The sequence below is a fragment of the Peromyscus eremicus genome, chromosome 14 (assembly GCF_949786415.1).
Source record: "Peromyscus eremicus chromosome 14, PerEre_H2_v1, whole genome shotgun sequence".
Taxonomy (NCBI): domain Eukaryota; kingdom Metazoa; phylum Chordata; class Mammalia; order Rodentia; family Cricetidae; genus Peromyscus; species Peromyscus eremicus.
Genome location: NC_081430.1, coordinates 48438711 through 48461290, shown reverse-complemented (window position 1 = coordinate 48461290; position 22580 = coordinate 48438711). Strand labels below are relative to the sequence as shown.

At 37.2% G+C, this 22580-nt stretch overlaps 1 protein-coding gene across 1 annotated transcript in view; it reads left to right on the top strand.

Moving 5' to 3' along the window:
- The window catches only part of Rps6ka5 (ribosomal protein S6 kinase A5), a 158118-nt gene that overhangs the window by 98242 nt on the left and 37296 nt on the right, over positions 1 to 22580 (top strand). The window contains exons 4-7 of the mRNA XM_059279256.1: positions 2524 to 2639; positions 6317 to 6424; positions 19831 to 19914; positions 21952 to 22055. Of these exons, the coding sequence (XP_059135239.1) occupies positions 2524 to 2639; positions 6317 to 6424; positions 19831 to 19914; positions 21952 to 22055 (412 nt within the window). The remainder of the gene's footprint in view (positions 1 to 2523; positions 2640 to 6316; positions 6425 to 19830; positions 19915 to 21951; positions 22056 to 22580) is intronic.

The following is a 22580-nucleotide window of genomic DNA, read 5'->3' as shown; positions in this document are numbered from 1 at the left end:
GTCAAAGGCTGGGGTGGAAACTTGCTAGCTCAGAGAGTCTGAATAGCAGCTAGTTGACCTTGCTTTTTGGCCAGAGACACAGCAAGAGACATGTCTCTTCCTTCCTCCCAGAACCAAGAGAGCTCAAACTCCAATCCCTGCCCTTTCCTTCCTGTGCATCTTCTCTATCCAAATTGCTGGCTTCTCTGTGGCCAATTCTGGTCAGCTAGTCACTAGCTTTTGATTCAAGGTATTACTTTATTGAGCAGTCTTAGGACTGTCAGAATGTAATCAAAATATCCCACAACAGCACTTATTGTAAGTTCTGCTGTTAGATTTCTTGGGGTGCCTCAGTTTCTGCTTTACCACTGTTAAAGCATGGATGACTGCATAGAATTGCCTATAAAGTACATAACATATACCTATAAAAAGTACTGATTGTTATGAATGTCCAAACAATCTATACCCAATCTATCCCAGAAGTGGGAAAATAGGTAACTTGATTATTAAGCTTGTCTTCTTGGATTTATAGTTCCTTTTTCTTTAATCTCCCCAGCAATGGAAAAATACTTCCTATATCCCAAGCAACAGTAATTCCAAGCAACAGTAATTCACAAATAGTTATTGTTTCTGTTTAATAGATAAAGAATTGGAAATCAGAGACTTAACTTGCTTACAACACAGTAGAACCATTGTCTAGTTTGGATCTCTCAGTTACAAAGCTCTCCTTACTCTATTGTGTCACATTGTCTCTGAGACAGGAATATGCTGGAGGGTTTTTGTTTGTTTGTTTTGAATTTGTTTTACACTGGACTGACTTTTGGAGTTTAGTGATTGTTTTCAGAGAGGGGACCCATCATTGACGGGACAACAAGAGAACATAATGTGGTGAGGAATATGAGCATAGTTCATGATACATGGAAAGATGTCAGAATGAAACCCAATATTTTGTGTGCTGACTAAAAACAGCAAAGATGCACATATGAAACAGCAGTAAAAATTAATTTTTATTAAATTTAAATTTAATATTGAGTGCTGCAGCAGGCATTTGTGGTAGGTGTGTAGTATGTTGACTATATTGGTCTTGATGCTTAAAAATCCGGTGTAGCAGAGAATGGAGTACAACTAACATTGGGAATACAGTAAGATAATTACATTGATAAAAAGTCTCTAGAACTATTGTGATAACATGAGGAAGAAGTTGGCTCTGTTGAAGTTGGTCATAGAAGATGAAGTAATTGAGTCGTACTTTTGAGACCATGTAGGAATTTGACCATTCATATATTAGTGAAGAAATCTGTGCTGTGGCTACATAAATTTAGGCCTAAGTAACTAACTACTTAAATAGAAAAATCCATTGTTCATTTATAGGAATGTTGTGTTCTTTTATGCCTTTTACATAATTAGCTTTGTGTTCAGATAAATTAAAAACCCTTGCCAAAATACAGAAGCCTTAGAAAGGAAATGTTCTTTGTGGTTAGTCTCCAATGAAATTAGAGTTTAATTTTTTTTAAACTATTGTCCTGTACAATTTTAAACATTTTATAATATTAATCTGTTATTACCTAAATTTATCCATATTCAGGTCTTCAAGTGATATCTTAATACTAATGATCAGCATTTCTTTTATTCCCCCAATTAGTCAATTCCCCTTTTTACTTAAGCTATTTTGTCTCCTCTTTCATTATTTCCCTGTGATAATAGGGTAAACTGAAGGAAAATGAAATCTTTGGGTTTTGAATACTTTCATTCAGCCATGTTATGCTGCTTTTACTCTATGTTTCTTTTTTATTCCATGCTGTATGGAGCCATAAGAATGCTACCTGCTGCTTAGCAATACATTCTTTTAAAGTGTGCCCAAACAATTCTGGGAAATAATCTTATTTATTTATTTATTTATTTATTTATTTATTTATTTATCTATCTATCTATCTATCTATTTATTTATTTATATACATTAGGGTCTTGCTTGCAAGTATTATGAGGGAATCAGATCCCCTGGAACTAGAGTTACAGACAACTGTGAGCTGCCATGTGGGTGCTGGGAATTGAATTGGGTCCTCTCAAAGAGCAGCCAGTGCTCTTAACCCCTGAGCCATCTCTCCAGCCCCTGGAAAATAATCTTATTTACAGGTCTTAATGATTGGTAGCCATTGCATGTGGCAAAATAGGAATTTGCTTGTGTTTTGTTTGGCGTTTGTGTGGGATTTTAGAGGGGGGATGGTTTGGTCATCATGTGCCTGATGTTTGATACTCTACAATAAGTTACACACTGGTGACAGAATTCTCTGATATGCTGTCTTTGGAAAACTATTCTTAAATCTGTGTGGATTTTGTGTCGTAGTTTTAATGGTGGTACTCTTTGTACATTCATTTGATTGGTTTAGGATGATCATTGTATTAGGAAGTTATATGACAATAAGAAACTAGTAATACACTGAGAGTTATGCAAAAATAATGGTTAACCCAAAGTGATTAAAAGGAGTTATTTTCTTTCATTTATGAATGCAAGTCAAAGAAAGAAAAAATATATTTCGTTTTTAGATTATATAAATGGTGGAGAACTTTTTACTCATCTTTCTCAAAGAGAGCGTTTCACAGAGCACGAAGTGCAGATCTATGTTGGAGAGATTGTGCTTGCCCTGGAACACCTGCACAAGGTAAGGCGCTAAATCTTTGGAGTTTGCTTTTGAACAGTCTGTTAATGAGGTGTTGATGGAGCTGAACAAGTTAATGTTTTCACAGGTTGTCTTGGGGGTTGTGAATGTTACTGTATTCTCAGTGTCATAGTTTCTTTCTGAAAATGTTTACTTTTTGCTGGACGTGGTTCAGCATTCCTAGAATCCCAGCACTTGGGAGGCTGAGGCAGGAGGATCATGAATTGAAGGCCAAATTGAATTACAAATCGAGACTCCCAACTCATAAATGAACAGAAAATAAATTCTTGTCTATTGTGTTTTGAAACATCAAACAAGCAAACAAAAAGAACCTGAGCTTTTTTTCTTTTTGTTGGTCTTCATAAAAAAAACCTTAGTACTTTGTTTATTATAAAATATCATCAGAATAAAAGCTATTGGTTGTTAAAATGAAGCCCCAAGTTGTAAAATGTATTTTCTTAATTGTGACTTGTTCCATGGAACAATCCATCTGTCTGTTCTCAGAGGGCACTTCCTGATTTTGCTGCTGGTTCAGAGTTCTCTCCCTGCCTCCTGTGTTAGCTTGCTTCTGCATCTGTCCTCCTCTGTTCCTCCTCATTGCCTCCAAGTGACGTGAGCTCAGTACTGACACCTTTCCCTGGACATTGTATCTGTGATCCTGTTGGAACTATATACAGATCAGTGACGTGAGCTCAGGTACTGAGACCTTTCCCTGGACATTGTGTCTGTGATCCTGTTGGAACTATATACAGATCAGTAACGTGAGCTCAGGTACTGAGACCTTTCCCTGGACATTGTGTCTGTGATCCTGTTGGAACTATATACAGATCAGTTTAAACTTGTGTTGTTTATTGCAGATATTCTTAACCTTGATCGATGAAATTTTGACTTAGTTATTGGAGAAGCGGACTGTTCCTGTGTTGTCTCAGTGTCTATGATTTTCTTCAGAAGTAGAAAATGCTAAAGTAATTTATATCAAAGGTGTGCAAGTTCATAAAGGAACAATGTGATTTGAGTCACTAAATTTCAACAATTCAGATAGGAAGCCACTCTTTGTCATGTTTGCCATCCCTCTCTTAGCTTAAGATAAACAGATTAAAGTGTAAGTATGCAATGCAGAAAAAAAGGGTGAATTGAAGAAAAATGGTAAGGAAGACATCTTAAAGGGGCTGGAAGTTTTGATCAGAAATTGAGTCAGTGATGGAGACGATAGGTGAGAAAGACTGAGGAAGGATTCTAGAAGGTAAAAGAAAATAAATCGGGAGTCAAGAAATGGTTGGTCCAGCCCAGAACAGAAACAGGTCCTGGCAGAAACACCTGTCCTGACAGGTGGAGGGAGATGGTTAGAATCTTTAGAAAATTCTAGCACCTGGGAGCTTTAGGGGTCAGGTTGTGATTTGAGAGCAGCTTGGTTTTCTGTAATGAGACTCTGTCACAAATGAAGAGTGAATAAAAATATCTGAGAAACAGGAAGAGAAGAAGAGCGGGAACAGTAAATGACCATTTGTGCTGCTTTGGATAGAATTTTCACTGTGGTGACAAGCTTCATGCCTGTGCTTACTTTTGTGCGATATGACATAGCTTAAACATCTTTATATCAGAAATATTACTATCCAGAACAAGTTACAAAACTTTTGAAGCTTATAATTAGATACAATGTTTTAAAATATAAAAACAACAGTAAAATTCACCTGAAGCACTAAAGTAAAACAAAACACAAAGCCAAATGGGTAAGCTAGAAAACACAGTCTATAATTTATATAATACTTTAATTCTTTTCATTTTGTTCTTCTAAAGGAAGATTCCATGTTATTCTTTATTACTAAACTAATAAAAACATGGATATAGAGAACATAATGGAACTGAGAATAAATGTGATAGTTATGCAATGAAAGCACTATAGCAAATGATTTATCAGCTTCCTTACCCTAAAAAGACACACACACACACACACACACACACACACACACACACACACACAAAGCAAGCATATTCATTTTAATAGAGATGCTAGTACTAATTCTTATAGGAAGAGATAAAAGTACAAATTAAATAATTTGTCTCTAAAATTCTTTTCCAAGGAGGTTGTTTAAATGCAAAGTGCTGCTAGTTTTTAAGTACATACAGTGCTTCAAGTCAAATGTTTGTGTAGTACACACTCTTAAGTGTTTTCCTTCCTATCTTTCTTCTAAACCACTGAAACTTTCATAGGAAAACTGCCTACTGTTTTGTTTCGTTTTTTGTTATTGTTGTGTTTTTTTTGGGGGGGGGGTATAATTTTATTTCAGTTTTGGGAAATTATTAGGAATCTTTTTCCTGTATTTGATGATGAGAAAAACAATATTTTAAAATATCAAAGCACATAATCCATGCTGTTATAACTGAAAACATGAAGTAGAAATTTGAGGTGGGTCAGACACCTCTTAGATTTATGTTACATGGTTGAAATATTTTACTATACTGCTTACATGAAAAACAAAATAAAGAGACACACAATCTTGAACTGTATAACATTTCTCTCAGTGATGGGTCATACATTTGCCACTGATCCCATAAGATTGCAATGGAGCTGAAAAAGTCCTGTCACTTGGTGGTTATGTAGCTGTCAAAATGCTGTACTTGACTCCCTCCCTGTTGATGTGTTGCTGGTGTAAATGAACCTGGTGTGCTACTACCACTCCTGTAATAATGCAACACATGTCATTATGTACAGCAGAGTAAAACTTGATCGTGGGCAAAAGCCAAACATGCTTCTGCTTTATATATTTAATATATATTTTAATCATCGTTTTAGAGGGCTTACTATAAGACTGTCTACTGTGTTTCAGTGGCAACAGCTTCATACATCTCATGTTTACTCTGTGGTCATTTTTACTTGATTTGCCATTTTGCTGTTTTGTTCACTGGGACCTCAGGAGGAATTGTATACACAAATTTTTTTACTACACCACCAAGGTTTGTGTAAGTATACTCCATGATGCTTGTACAATCAAAGTCATCTAACAACATACTTCGAGAACATATCCTTGTTGTAAAACGATGAGTGACTGAATAAATGTTATTAAATGATTTGCTTTGCTGATTTAGAAGTAAACATCAAAATTAACCTATGCTCTTTAACCTTTATGCTTAAGAGTGTTATTTAAAAAGCCTTTATTAATTCCCTTTCTGACACATTGCTTCATATAGGATACTAGATAAGTGCATAAAATCTGAAAAAGCAGTGTAAATATATTAAGGTAAATGGTAAATACCTAGAAAATATTAGTAATTTGCAGGTAAGTACATAGTTTGAAAACAAAAATAAATGATCAGCATAGGGTATAGCTCCTTAGGAAGGTTTGCTGAAGCCTTTACAGAGTTATGGGCAAGAATTGGCCAAGGACCATGAAGATAATTTAGAGTAAGTGTGAAATAAGGAGAATAGAGACAGAAAGAGGCAATAGTCAACAGGGAGACCTCAAAGAAGCTGGTTCCAGGGATAGACCCTCATCACACAGAAATAAGATACATTTGGAGAGCTTTGGGAAAGCCAGCATTTGAGCCCCAAGATGGAGCATTTGCTCTCAGAGTTGCTAAGAGCCTCAGAATCCTGAAGAGGAACCTCCTCAAAGGTAGATAAATGCTGTCTTAATTGATTTGGAAATAATCTTAAAATGTGTTTTGTTTTGTTTTTACAGTTGGGGATTATATACCGTGACATTAAGCTTGAAAATATTCTACTTGATTCTAATGGCCATGTGGTGCTGACAGATTTTGGTCTGAGTAAGGAGTTTGTGGCTGATGAAGTGAGTATTATATTTTAATTTGAAGTTAGTTACAGTAGAATGCAAACAAGGATGAAAAATTAGTTACCAATAAACATTTAATATGACAGTAGTACCATGTGGGTTACAGATTTTTATGCAGATTTGTTCAAAGGAATGTTTTGATATGAATGGATTGTTGAGATTTTTTAGTTTAAAATTACCATGGAACATCCTATTAGAATCACAGTAAACCTTTCAGGGATATAACAGACTTCTTCACTTTGACATTGTACACTTAGCTTCTCCATAAAATGTGTCAGGTACAACTAATACTTAAAATAACCCCTTTTACCCTTGAGGAATGGCTTGGGTGGTAATCAAAAAGAATCTAAAGTGAAACACATTTAGTTTACATTGTAATTACCAACTAAGGCCTGCTGTGATGACCCTCAGAGTTCACTGGGAAGGGTGACAGGACCTACTAGATCTGACACTTTAATCATCTTGCTAGGCTTTGCTCAAAATGAATTAAAATGTAGTAGCTGATGTGTTGACTGTAGATATGGATAGAAGGTTTCACATTTATAGTGTTAGTAAGGGATTGTTTAATATCACAAATACCTCCAATTGCGTTTAAAGCTATATGTGCACTAATTATAGTCAAGTATTATTTTTATGTAGGAATTATGATAAAGTTGTATTTTCAAGTACTAATTATTCAAAAGAATTGTTAGTTTGGGGGCCAGTTTTGTTTCTATCCAGGAAATTATTGGTGTACAACATAGAATCATATTGAATTTTGTAGCCAGGTGTGGTGGTTCAAACCTTTAATCTCAGCACTTGGGAGGCAGAGGCAGGTGGATTTCTGTGAGTTTGAGGCCAGCCTGGTCTACAAAGTAAGTTCTAGGACAGCCAGGGTTGTTACAAAGAGAAACCAAAACAAAAGGAGTTTTATAATACAGGGCTTGACTGAATAAAGCACATCATTATTATGTTCCAAATTAAGTATAGGTTGAGCAACCCTAACCTGAAAAGTTTGAGTGCCAACATAATGTCACAAATGAAAAATGCCATACCTACCATCATGCAATGTGCCACAGTCAAAACACAGGCACACAATATAGTTTATTCGGTGTCCCTGAGGAACAAGTGATTATCAATTGTGATACATCTTTTGCTTGAACGCCCAGGTCCCCAGTGCAGACCCCTGACCCATAGAAGGTAGTAAGATCAGATATATACAGCTTCGTGTACAAGAACAGGTTCTTAATGACCCTCCCTCCATGTGCAGCCAAAGCCTGTGTAAATGGCTCACTTTATTTTAATTTTAATTTTGATTTATTCTCTGTTGTGTGGTGTAAAGATACGTGGGAAATTCCAGAGGGGCTTCAGATCCTCATGTGGTAACTGATATGAAAAAGAGGAAGCATTTATGTTTATTTCTAGCACAGAAATGCAGGCTACTGGAGAAGCTGCACAGCAGAGCTCATGTGAATGGCTCACTGAAGAATATTGTGTAGGAATGACCTTTGTATCAAATCTAAGGAAACAGAAGGTGGAACTGTTAAGATTTCAAGTAAAAAGTAGAAGGCAATGAAAAATAGATAAATGGTCCAACAAGGTGCCTTATGACTAAAGGTACCAGCTACCAAGCCTGACAGCCTGAGTTTAATCCCCAGGACTCACATAGTGGAAGGAGGGAATCAGTTCCCTCAGGTTGTCCTCTGACTCATGTGCACACACATATACACATGTGCATATGTACACACATAGGAAAAATAAAAATTTAAGAGAATATTGAGCAAGTAGCTCTATTACTGTCACAGTGAACTCAAGACACTTCATGGTTTGATTATCAATCAAGTTGTGATTAACTAAAATTTAAAATAACTGTAAGTATTCAATAGGCTTGTTGGAAGACACAGTTTTAAGTTTTAAAGATTCATAGTTATAGCCAGGCCTGGTGGCTTAGGCTTATAATTTCCTCTCCTTGGGAGGCTGAAGCAGGAGGATCTCAGGTCCAAGATCTGCCTGGACAACAAAGTGACTTCAAGAGCAGACCAGGCAACTTACTGTTGGGCCTTGTTTCAAAGGAAAAGGAAAAAGGAGTTGAAGATACAGCTCTGTGGAAGAGTGCTTGTCTAGTGTGTGCAAGGACCTATAATGGATCCATAGTATGGTGGACAGATGGATGGTAGATAGATAGATAGATAGATAGATAGATAGATAGATAGATAGATAGATAGATGGATAGTAAAGTAGCTGCTTATCATAAAGCAGCAGAAAAATTCCATCCCATATTTGCCAAGATCATCACTAAGAAAAAGCTGATGCTTGAACAGGTCTGTAATACTGATGAAATGTAACCCTTTGACTTTATTGCCCAGAAAGTCACTGTCCACACAGCCAGTGATACAGCTCCCAGATGAATTAAAATTGCCCCAATAAATAAATAAATAAATGGTAGTATGTTGCACAGATTGTAAGCTTGTAGCAGGAGAAGGTTACGTCCTTGCTGTTTGAGGGGATGAATTTCTTACCAGTCTATTACTGTACTAGCAAGAAAGCTGGATCACCAGAGACCTCTTTTTGATTGGATTCATTTTTTTCCTGCAGCTAATGAGTATTTTAGTGTAGCCGGACTGGATGAAAATTTGGTTTTGATTCCTTGACAGCTGTTCCTCCAACTGAAGTTCTTATCAAAAACAATGTTATGGCACATACTTTCCCCCAAAGTAGCTTTTTTAAAATTTAGCCATATGAGCAGAGAAAATCCTAGGTCATTGAAGAGTACATATGAAAATGCTTGCTTGAATGACATGCTAGCACAGTGAATACTTATAGTGAATGGGGCATGGATCAACTGCCGATGGTGTATCTTCTTGCCAAAACTTAAATAAAATAGTGTCCAGTAACCATTAAACCTCCAAGCAGCCAACCCGACGGTTCTAGACAGGACATTATGCTGCTTAGTTAACAGCATAGGTTGTTTTTTTTCTACATAAACGGAATGCCCTATTTTTTATTACGAAATACATACTATGAATAAGTATAAGAGAATGACTTTTTAGTGGTTGTGTATAAACTTAGAACCTGGAGTGAAAGTGATGTCATAAAACCACAGGTTGTCCACATGGTGGTTGAAGGAGTGCTAACTCTGGCTGTCTGCTGGGCCCATGTGTATAAACTTCACTTCCCACACAAAATTATTTAAAATACCTCTGAGAATTACATTCAAGCTCTGTCTGCCATGAGTGTGTGCACATGCACACACACACATGCAGACATGTTGTATATAAAACTTAAATAAATTCTCCAATTAGAATTGTGTCTTATCCTCCAGATACCATTTTTATATATGCTAGAATCCAGGTTTTTAAAAAAGTCTGAAATCCCAAACACTTCTGGTCTCAAGCATTTTAGGTAAGGGATAATCTCTCTATATGTCTGATTGGAATATTTCCAAAACCAGTCCTGTGAGTCTTAGAGTTTTTGTTGTGGTGATAAAACACTATGACCAAACACAACTTGGAGAGGAAAGAGGTTTATTTTATCTTACAACTCTCAGGTCATACTTCATCACTGAAGGAAGTCAGGACAGGAACCTGGAGACAGCAACTGAAGCAGAAGCCATAAGGGGGTGCAGTTTACTGATTTGCTCCTCATGGTTTGCTCAGTCTACTTTCTTATACAACACAGGACCACTTGCCTATGGTTGGTACCCCACCCCCATGGACTGGGCCCTCCCACATTAATCATTAATCAAGAAAATGCCATACAGACTTCGTACAGGCAGTTTGTTAGGAGCATTTTCTCAGTTGAGGCTCCTCCTCCCAGATACCTCTAGCATAAAGACCAAATGTCCTAATTTTTTATCATAGCTATATTAACTTTGTTTACTCATTCAGTGTGTATTTACTGATCACCTCTAAGCTAGATAGTGCAATGAGAAATAAAACATGGAAGACCTTTGCCTTTATGACACTGTGATTGTAGCTGTGAATTTTCTTAGATATAAAATCATAGTTATAAAATCAATTAGATGGATTTTGAGAAATTTGCTTCCAAGGTTGATTTTTTAAATTTAGTCTTCTTGTGTATAGGTGTTTTTCTGCATGTGTGTCTGTGCACACATGCATGCAGAGGCCATGGAGGCCAGGTGAGGGCATTGGATCCCTGAAACCAGAGTTTCAGATGGTTTTGAGTGGCCTTGTAGGTGTTGGGGACTGAACCTCAGTCCTCTGAAGAGCAGCACATGCTCTTAACCACAGAGCTGTCTCTCCAGCCCTACTCCCAAGTTTGTTTGCTTTTCATTTTAAAAAAGCTTATAAAAATTTTAGTGGCAACTTTAGTAAAATGTAGAGGATTGCATGTTTATTGTCGCCTCCTCTCTAAACCCTACTAAAGTAAAAAAGTGAAGTGTGAACACACTCAAAAGGAAGGGAAGATAATGGCAACTACATTTGGGTCGATGAGATGATAGTTTTAACTGAGTCCTAGACCAGTAAGGTAAGAGGCTCAAAAGAAGACTTCTTTGCACCTCTGACCTCCCAGAACTGCTCAGGAATTGTAGTCACCAGTTGTTCCTCAGAGTGTGAGTGGTTAAGGGTCCAGGAGGATTGTTTGGGAGTCAGGTAAGAAAGATGAGGCCCTATATCCTCAGGTCCTATGTCAGCTCTGTTTACTTAGGTACCTATGCCTTCTTCCCCTTTAAGGAAGAAGGTAAAGGTCAGACATCCTGTATTCAAGGCATAGTTGAGAGTGAGGATGCCATATGGAAATCAGTGGAGAAAGCAAAAGGTGACTGCTGTGGGATGTATGGCAAATGTGTTGCTGATTAATCAATAAAACACTGATTGGCCGTTGGCTAGGCAGGAAGTATAGGCGGGACAAGGAGGAGAATAAAGCTGGGAAGTGGAAGGCTGAGTCAGAGAGACACTGCCAGCCGCCACGATGAGAAACAGCATATGAAGATGCCGGTAAGGCACGAGCCATGTGGCAAGGTATAGATTAATGGAAATGGATTAATTTAAGCTATAAGAACAGTTAGCAAGAAGCCTGCCACGGCCATACAGTTTGAAAGCAACATAAGTCTCTGTGTTTACTTGGTTGGGTCTGAGTAGCTGTGGGACTGGCAGGTGAGAGAGATTTGTCCTGACTGTGGGCCAGGCAGGAAAACTCCAGCTACAGGTGACACCCTGTATTGGCAGGGCCCATGGCCTGTTCCCAGCACCTCACCATGAGCACAGTAGTGCCTTAGAAGTATGGAGGATTGCCCCTGAGAAACAAAGAACAGAAAGTTGATCGACGAGGCTAGAGAGATGGCTCAGTATTAAGAGCACTTTCTGTTCTTGCAGAGGACCGGATACAGTTCCCAGTACCTACATGGCAGCTCACAACCTTCTGTAACTCCAGTTCCAGGGAATCTGATACTCTCTTTTGACCTCAGACAGGCACCAAACATGGGATACATGTGGTTCACCTACATATATGGGGGTAGAAAACCCATACACATAAATTAAAAAGTAAATAAACCTTTTAGAAAGTTGACAGATGCTGTCATTTGGGGATTTTGAAAGTGGACCTTCCCAGATTACCTCTCTCTGCAGAGGCACCTGTAACCTGATATGATGAGGCTGTGCCACAGAAGCATGTCTGCGATAGTGTCTCAATTTTGTGGTTATTTTTATAATTTATTTCAATACATGGGTTTCTTTTGAAGTGACATGTTTAAAATATCTCACCAGACTGCCAAAGGGTCCTTGGCATGTAGTGGTGTGGGCTATCCCCTGACAGACCTAATGATTACTTTCCTCTCTCCATGGATGCACACATGCATTTGCTCATTCACTGTGTCTGTGTTTGTTGAGGGCCCTTTGATGTGCTAAATATTAGGCTAAACACAAAGCTGAAAAGAAATCACTTGCTGAATACTTATAGGCACATGTGGCTGATCATTTAGCCATGGAGAAAACAGACCAGGTCCCTCAAGAATAGTGAACTGTTGAGGCCCAAAACAAAACTAAGCCACAAAACAAAAATCAAAGCTGATAAGAGTTAGGGGATCTTGATAGAGAAATCATAGATCAGCAGATGTCCTCTGTGACTGAAGTAGCCAGGTCTTCTCTTCTGAGTGAAGAAAAGTCGTGTGTTTTCTGCAAAAATGTTAGAATTCAGGATAAAGCAGAGAACTAAGTCATTGATAAGCTAATTTTTTCACTGACTATGGCCAACTGTATTTTGACAGAACATTATACTCTTGGGTTCTTTTAACTCATTCTTTCTCATTGCCTTAAAGGCCATACTGTCAGGCTAGACTTCAGCTTTTACTCTCAGGGGTAGATAAGAATTCTCTTTTCTGGAGTCTCCTAAAACTTGATCTAATGGCCATTTTGTCCCCAGCTGCACCCAGCACCTGTTTAACAAGTGACCTGACCCGGACCCTTCCCATTTAACAGATACCCTTGAGGTTGTTCTGTTGGGGTTAGCATTTCTTTCTAGGTTCCTTGTATGGTTTATGTGTCAGCCTAAGTCACTTATACCAAAGCATAGTCTTGGTAGGAGCAAGTAAATTTTTACCCTATTCCTTTAACCTGAGTGTCTATCTGTCAGTGTCTGTCTCATCTTACACTCTTCCATTTACACTTTGGTTTTACTGCCATCATTGACGTATACCTAGTAGCTTCTGTTTTAAAAATTTAAAAATCGGGAGATGATGGACAAATGGACTGACTTAAAAAAACAAAACAAGCACAATATCCCTGGATGTCTCATCTTCTCTCTGGCTGTTTTGCTCTTTTCCTCTGTCCATACATATGTCTGTATACTGCCTCTGCTTACACACATGTCAGCACTCCTGAATCTCCAGTTTGTCTTACACCTCCCTGCCAGTTGGCTGAAGCTCTTTAGCCCGTATCACTCTACTTTTAGTATGTTCCCTCCCTTGTCTTCCGTATTTGCCCAGTAGTATTGAACAATAAATTACCTTTTACCTTGGAGCTGGGATACCGCCAGCCCCGACTTATTCTCACTCTTCTGCAGGCTCTTCTTCCACTACCGAGGCTTCTCCTTAGCTCAGTCTCAGGTCTTGTTAGCCTGTCCTCTCTCCTCATATGTCATACATGTTCAAATATATGCTGCTAACTCTGATCTCTCTTCTGGGCTCAAATCCTAAATCTGCTTACAGTGTTGTGTTTATTTGACTCCTCCTAGGCTTCTCAAACTCTGCATGGCCGAAATTGAACAGACTGTCTCTCACCCAGGTCTGCTTCTGTTTCAGTATCTGTAAATTCCAGCCTCACTTGATCTGGAAAATGTACTTACATTTAATTTTTAGCAACTTACTCTTTATGTATGTTTGATGTGTCTGGTTATAGCATATTCGTCTCTTTATTTTCAAATGATATCAAGTACCTCTTATATGCTAAGAATTAAAATGGACCCTAGAAACAGGATGGTGACCTTAACAAATCGTGAACATATATTTTAGAGGTATTTGTTAAATATCTGCATGATTATTTCTATACAGATGTTGCTAATTTGAATTATATACAGAATCAATTTTATTGTAGTAAATTTAAACATTTTATGATAATATATACTTTGTACAGTTTGATACTTTTATTGGCATGTTCTTTTTCTCAGCTATAAAATTGGTAAATCCCTTGGGATTCTGAAAGTAAAAGAAAGTCCCTACAGACAAAGATGTGTCTTCCACAAGAGTAGCTTTAATAGTTAATAAATATTTGTTGGGCTGAGCACTGATGGCGCACGCCTTTAATCCCAGCACTCAGAAGGCAGAGACAGGAAACAACAACAAAAAGAAATGTTTGTTGAGGGCTGGAGAGGTGACTCAGTAGTTAGGAGCATTTTCTCCTCTTCCAGAGAACCTGAGTTCTATCTGCAGCACCCACATGGTAGCTCACAACTGTCTATATCTCTAGTCCCAAGGGATCCGATAGTCTCTCTGGCTTCCATGGGTACCAAGGAACACACAGGTGTATGCATACAAACAAGCAAAACATGCATACATATGAAATTAAAAAACAATAAATCTATTTTAAAAAGAAATGTTTGTTGAGTTAAGCAGACAGTCTGCTATGTATTGCATATTTAATTGTAATGTGAAATAAGACAGTTAAAAATAAAAAAAGGATAAAATGAAGATAATGAATTACTTTGACAACATTGTCTTTTTTATTAATGAACAGTGAAATAATGTTGAAAATGATATGTTCATGTGTTGTTCCTCTCTATGTAAATACTGTGTTTAAAATTTTTCATAACAAGAATCCGCAGGTAGACAAAATTACAAGTTTTAGTCAAGAAAAATAAGTCTTTAACACTTAAAAGTGAGATAGATAAGTTATAGTCTACTGCTGTGGTATCTATACTTAAAAGGAAAAGGCCCATAAAGCATGACTTAAAAGTGAACATTTGAACCTTTGATAAGTTTATGTGCAGTGATTCATTCTATTGTGTTGAAGATGAGATCTTTTTAGCAATATAATGTTTGAAAAGCCACTTAGTTATTAACCCTCCTGAATCCTAATTTCTTCGTCTGTAACATAATAACTGAAAGCAAGTTATGAGAGAAATAGTTTATTTTGGCTTGCAGTTCCTGAAGGGTGTCCATCATGGCAGGAAGCATGGTAGCATCAGACATGGCAGCTGGAGCAGGAAGCTGAGAGTTCACATCCTTAACTGAAAGCGTGAAGCATAGAGAGCAAACTGGAAGGAGGCCAAGATTTTAAATTCTCAAAGCTCGCCCCCACTGATACACTTCTTCCTGCAAGGCCATTCCTTCTAAACCTCCTCAAACAGCATCACCAACTGGGGACCAGAGGTTAAAATACCAGAGCCTAGAGGGACATTGTCATTCCAGCCGCCATACTGGATAAGAACCAGGATCGATGCAAGCTTTTTTGCATTAAGAATCATATAATAACTCTGTATGGTAGTTGGTGTTTACTTCGATCTATCTCCTGTCTTGATGACTTGTAGTGACATGTATTCATGATTGGTTTTCATTTGCATATGCTTCTGGAAAGCCTACTAGGGCTCTCTTAATTACTCCTATCATTCATTTGCCAAAATAAGTGACTGTGGATCATTACTCTTTAGGTAGGCATTGGGCTGGAGGTGCTGGGAAAGGAAGAGGATTAAAATCCACAATATTCATCTGGGGTCTCCATTTGTCCTTACCTTAAAAAACATTAAAATTGGGCAGATGGCTCAGTGAGTAAAGGCACTTGCTGCCAAGCCTAACCACTTGAGTTTGATTTGTGGATACACATGGCAGAAGGAGAGAACTGACTCTACAGAGTTGTCCTCTGACCTACACACACACACACACACACACACACACACACACACACACACACACACACACACAATAAAAATAGAAAAAAGATATAATAAAATATTTTAGTGTTATAATATTTAATTGTAGCCATTTGTGAAGTTTCTCCCTCCAGAGAGCAGGGACAAGATGGCTTCACTGTTCCCTTTTACTTTTTCTTATGGCAGATATTGCTAGTTCTGGTATGCTTACTCAGGATATTGTTTCTTTCTTTTCCTTTTCCTTTTCCTTTTTTTTTTAATACAAATTCAAAATAAACAACATGACAGCAAGCAGGGAAAACTTCTGAATTATCATTTTCCTAGAAACTTCTAAGTATTGAATATTCCATTTGTTAGATAATGTTAAATGTTTTTGTTTACTTGAAAAATATTGAGCTGTCAGCTTTATCTATTTTCTTTCCTATTTTGGTTTTTATTGTGATAGATAGCTATTGGAGGCCAAGCAGGCATCCATGAGAATAGGCTGGCCACTGCCTTGGGGATGATGGAAAGCATTCCCAGCATTCCCATGACTACTAGAGAGCCACTGGTTACAGCAGGAATGGATGAGGTGCATCTGTCAGTATAGGATTGTCTCATTTATTTTCTGAGGAGCAAAAGATTATTTGAAACTATGTTGAGTGTCAGGGACCTACTAGAGCAGTGCTTCTCAACCTTCCCAATGCTGCGACCCTTTAATACAGTTTCTCATGCTGTGATGACCCCCAATCATAAAATTACTTTTGTTGCTACTTCATAACTAATTTTGCTACTGTTATGAATCATAATGTAAATTTTTTTGAAGCTAGAGGTTTGCCAAAAGGGTCGAGATCCCCAGGTTGAGAACCTCTGCACTAGGGGAATTTAGGAGAATTTACTATTATTTAGGGGAATAATAAGATTGAAAATAGTGTTATTGTTTTTATTTTGTAAACTTATTTTATTTAGAACATTGTTTTTATTAAATTTTTGGCAGTTTTACTGCTTTTTATCATGGTTATCCCCCTCTCACAACTCCCAGATCCTTCCTTTTCTCCTTACCCATCCAACTTCATGTTCTCTCTCCCTCTTTTTCTTGGTCCTTTTTTCTCCCCAACTCTTAAATCCATGGAGTCCAATTTGTGTGCTGGCTGACTCCTCCTGGGCATGGGGCCTGCTCTGATAATATACCAGCTGTCACACCATTAAAGGCAATAGACTTTTCTTCTCCCAGCTTCAGTTAATGCAGTAGCTCCTTGACAGGAGAAAGACCTTGTGCCCTTCTCCCTCCTCCATGCTAGGATTCTGTCTGGCTTGAGCTTTTGCGGGACTTGTACATACTGTCACAATCACTGTGAGTTCAAATGTGCATCTGCCCTGTTGTGTATGAAAAAAAAATGCAGTTTCTTTGAAATGATCCTCCTCTACCTGTTCTGGCTCTTAAAATCTTTTTTTTTCTTTTTTTTTTTTTTTTTTTTTTTTTGGCTGGGGCTTGGGAAGGGGAGGTTGACTGGCCTGAGACTTGCTATGTATTACCAGGCTGGCCTTGAATTCATAAGAGATCTGCTTACCTCTGCCTCCTGAGTGCTAAAATTAAAGGTGCATACTACCGTGCTCTTGGCTTTCTTACATTCTTCCTGCCCCACATAAAGCCTTGAGGGGAGGGGTGTTGTATAGACATTTAGAGTCAAGCACCCCAAAGACTCTCATTCTCTGCATGTTGAGAGGTTGTGGTTCTATGTGTTAATTGCCATCTACTGCTGGGAGCTTTGATGATGAGGGTTGAGTAAGGCATTCATTGATGGGTGTAGTAACAAGTCATTAGGAGTCGTTCTGTTACTTTGTCCATTTAGCAGAATAATAGTAGTATGTTTCTTTTTACATTGTGTGTGTATGTGTGTATGCATATCTGTGGCTTGGTATGCATATAAAAGTCAACAAAATAATATAACACCGTATGAACTCAGCGTTCACATTTTTTAGTTATTAACATTTCCATTTATTTTGCATATTCAGTACATATTGAATAAGTATCTGCCATGATCCAAACATTGTTCAGTCAAGTTGTAGAGATCTGACAGTGAGCCAAAGAGACAATGATTTCTCCTCTAAACTGGGCAGCAGACAGTAAAACACATGTGTAAGTCAAATACGTATGCAGTATATTAGTAATAGGTTACAAGGAATCAAATTTAGTAGGAAAGAGATGGAAGGATCGGGGCATACTAGGTTGACCTGGAGGTGCTTTATCAAGAAGTCGACATGTAAGAAGAGAGGTGTGAAGGAAGTGAGAATGGGCCCTGTAGGTATCTTGGGAAATTTTTTCTAGGTAAGGCCCAAGTTTTTGTGAAACAATGAGGCAGTGTAGGTTGTATGGAAGTGATGATTAGAGTAGTGAGGGTAAGGACATGTAACTATATGAAAGGGTTATAGGGAAAGGACACTTAAGTACCACTAGAGGAGTGTGAATAGCATGACATAAACAGAGCTGTTTTAGAATGTGGTTCTGCTTGGCATGGTTGGTTGTAGGCAGAAGTTTCTGTTCCACCAAAATGAATTTTGAAGTATTTTTAATAATCTGATGAATACATCCTAATGTATATTTTTCTATGTGATGAAATGTTTAAAATTTCGGCCTTTTGTACACAAACTTGGGTGAAAGTAACTTTATTTAATGCTAATCTTTTTGGTAGTCTCTGTATTAGCATTTGGTCCAGAAATGATGAAGCAGAGAGATGTGGCATGTGTTCAGTGGTACATTGGCTCTTCAGAAACACAATTCTGCCAGCTAACAACAACAAAAATGCCCTGTTGTCCCATACCTGAATTACTTCTTTTAGTTCCTAGGGGAAATAATATTTCAATGTCCATAGAATATAGAAGGAACGAAGTAAATCATAAACCATATTAAACTTTATCTTTGTGTGTATGTATATTATGATAAATAGTTTAATTCATAATGTTTTAAAACATTGTTTCTGTGGATTTGTTTAATCTCAATAAAACTGGTCTTTTGTCACTTTGGTGTCACAGCCACAACAGTATGCATTTGTCATGGTAAAGTTGGTAAATAAAAAGGAGTGCTTATTTTCCTTGAAACCTTGTTGATGGAGGAATAAAGTATAAATTAGAGATCTTTCACCTAAGAAAATTTTGTAAAAATAGATTTATTTTTATTTTATTTTTAGACAGCATCTCACTATATAACTGTGGCTGGCCTGAAGTCACTAGGTAGACCAGACTGGCCCAAACTCAAGAGCTCCACCTGCCTCTGCCTCCTCAGTGCTGAGACTAAATATGTGTGTATACCACCACAGTTGTCATTTATGAAATATTTTAATGCCACCAAAGTGCTCTTAAATTTAGATACGGCTGTATAAATGTGTAATATATATAATTATATATAAAAAAATTTTCCTTACTCAGTGTATTAATTTTAGCTTTTTCTTTTATTACATTGGGATGATCTATTGGTCATTTCGAATTTTTCTTAAGTTTTCAAAACTAACTTTGAGACTGATATATTAAATTAACCTTTTTGAATTTTTTTAAAGTTTTATTTAAAAAATCAGCAGCTGTCATTAAAAGACCATTGTTTTCCCAAGACAATTTTGGTCATCATTTAAGTGAGCCATTAACAGTGCTAGTGATGGGGGAAGAGGTGTTTTCACCCTATTTTCCTATTTTGGTTGCTGTACTCATTGACCTTTGGCCTTCCTTTACATTTTCTGGTGTTTTCCCAGTTTTGCATATCTGGAAATAAAAGCCCTCAGTTACTAAATGTTAGTTCATGTTACCCTACTAGGGCTATTTCCATTCCTAAGAAAGAGTGATTAAAGAAACTAGTAACTGAAATATGCATTCACCAAGAACAACAACAAAGAAGCATTAAGTGGATTAATTTGTTGATGGATGGGTTGAAGGATGACAGAAGTGTTTCAGGCATGAGAAGTCTGTCTCAGATGTTTGCCCAATAGCCTCCTGAGTAGGTAGAGGTTTGCCATGGTACAGAGGGTCTGTCGGGCGGATTATACCACTGCTACTGCTGCTGTAACTCAACACTGACATGCATTACTTGTCATGCTAGCTTGAAATCAAATCCCCTTTTTGTTTGTTTGTTCAAGACTGAAAGAGCATATTCTTTTTGTGGAACTATTGAATACATGGCACCAGATATTGTCAGAGGGGGTGATTCAGGACATGACAAGGTATGTTCTACTTTTGATACTACTTTGTGTATTTCTGTAAATTGTGCGGTAAGAGTGAATCCCAGTTAATAACTTCCAGTACAGACCTTAAACAGAGCATCTTTCTGTTACTTCTTAACCTTCATTTGTTTCTCTGCTTTGGGTACTGGAACACACTATGAGTTTTCACATTTTGTTTTGAGAAAATACAAAAGTTAAGACATTTTGGGTTTTCCTTTTAAGGTTTCATTGATGAAGATTTTTTGTAGAGTGACGTTCTTGTTAAAGTTGAAACCTTGAAGTTATTCTTTAAATAATTTTACATTTTATTTTCTTTGGAAGAGCCTGTGAGTATAAACAAAGTACCAATCATGGTACTTACTACTTAAGTACCATTTAAAAAAAAAAAAAAAACCTCATTCTTTTTGTGTTAGACACATTTGAACTAAGTATAATACAGAGGTGTGACTGAATAACTAAGCTGTGTATGTGGCTCCTCTCTGCATCATGGAGAAAGATTTGGGACAGAGCTTTATTAGTACGGTTAAATTCTTCAAGTTCTTCAGGAAACAGACAGAAACAGATGGTGGTTGTGTTTGCCACCTTTGGCTAATAAGTCCTGCCAAGATGCCGAGAGACCATTGAAAAAGAAAACCACTCACATTTTATTCCCAGTTTCTGCCTTTAACTTCACAAAGATATTGATGACTTTGTTGATTATTATCCAACAGAAATAGCATTTTTCATAACCTTTTAAGGAAAATTCTACGCTTAAAATATAGTCTGTTTTCTTAACCCTCTAAAGAGCTCGATTTTTTTTCTTGCTTTCTTTCTTTGTTTCTTTTCTTTCCTTTTTTTCCCCTCCTCTCTTCCCTGTGTAAATGCCGGTGAAGATAAAGAAGCTGTCAGCTCTAAGTCGTTACAAGATCTAGGCCATTTTTCCATCCTGTATTAAAGGGTAATACTTTCCTATCACTTTTGATTTAACAATAACATTCTTCAAATGAATTCTGGCTGGCTTGTCCTTATTGTTCTCCTCTCCTTTATCCCCTTTCAAAATACCACATATACGATTCCAGTATCTGGGATGAATGATGAATGCTTGGTCTTCTTTCGGATGACCTGTCCTATATCTATTAATCACATTCCCAAGGTTTGGATGGCAGTGGCTACTGGCCCATGGCTAGAATCTGATCTCAGGTCTGTATTAGCCAAACAGCATGGTTTCATGTCCAGTGCAGAACATTCTGAGGGCAGACTCAACTGGCATTGGAACTGCTTATATGAATTCAGGAGTTGAAATGCTGGTTTAGTTTGCTTTATGGTATAATTTAAAGCTATCGTGCGATTCAGTAGGAATTTATAACTTAGATTTTGAAAATTAACTACTGAAGCTTTAATTTTCAAATAAGAAAACCTTGTTTTACACCTAGAATTTCTGCATGGCTAAGATCCATGATATAACTAGCCAAAAAATATTGTCTCTTGACCAAAATATTGTTCAGATAATTGTTTTAATAAATAGGTTTCCAGTTGAGTACATTTTACTTTCTATTATTGTAAACCTCCCCATTCGTATGAATACATAAACACATTCTGTAAGAGAAATTGATTTTTAGGGGACTGTTTAAAAAGTAATACCCTTGTGTGAGATTTTTACATTTTTGCCTTTGAGTTTAAGGAATTCTCTCTTGTTCTTTGGATATGAATGCTTTATAAAAATGCTAGTTGATACTCCCCCCCCCAGATCATAAATTCAATATTCTACCTACCTAAACTTTTAGAAAATAAATTTTAAGTTAAAGTGTCTTAAATTAACAATGGTAAAACTAACCGATTTAGGAAATCGTTAAAGCATTTTCTGTTCTGGGAATAAGTAGGCTTCTTTTCTCTAAATGTCTCTTATATGTGTTAACTTAATACTCCTGGGACAGAAAGCTATGAGAAATGTTTTTGGTAAAATATTTTTTTAAGTATATAACTTTAATTTGGTCCTTTTTCTTGTAACATATATTTTAGTTGCTAATTCTTCAAAGTGAAATTATTATTGTTTTATAGGCAGTTGACTGGTGGAGTTTAGGTGTTCTAATGTATGAACTACTAACGGGAGCATCTCCTTTCACTGTTGATGGAGAAAAAAATTCCCAGGCTGAGATATCTAGGTAAGACTTAAACAAATACCCTAAAATTATCCTCTTGTAGGCTTCCTGGGTGTTACTGTCTGTGCTCATTCATAGCAAGTATCACGGTTGCAGTGTTATGTTTTTGTCCTATTTTTATTTGAATTTTCTAACATTAAAGACAGATTTGACAGAAATAAATATTGAGTCCACTTCAGTGAAGATGAAATAACAGGGATCAGTTTGCCTTCTTCCCTGAAACAATTTTAACAGTGGACAAAATATATGAAACAGCAGTTTCAGGACATTGGACATCTGGCAATGGAGGGCAGTGGTTTCATAGGTACAGAAAATAAATAAGGTATGCCCTAAGGTCACCCCAAATGACTATCTTAAGAGCTCCCAGGATGCAACACACGGAGGAACAACCCATGTGACATCGAAGAAAGGGAACTGATAGTCTAGGGAGTCCTAGACAGCTAGTTTGCTGACTGGAGTGTCTGAGGGGAGAGATGGGAGTCCAGAGACTAGCAGAAGCATTGTTATATGGAAAATATACACAAAACA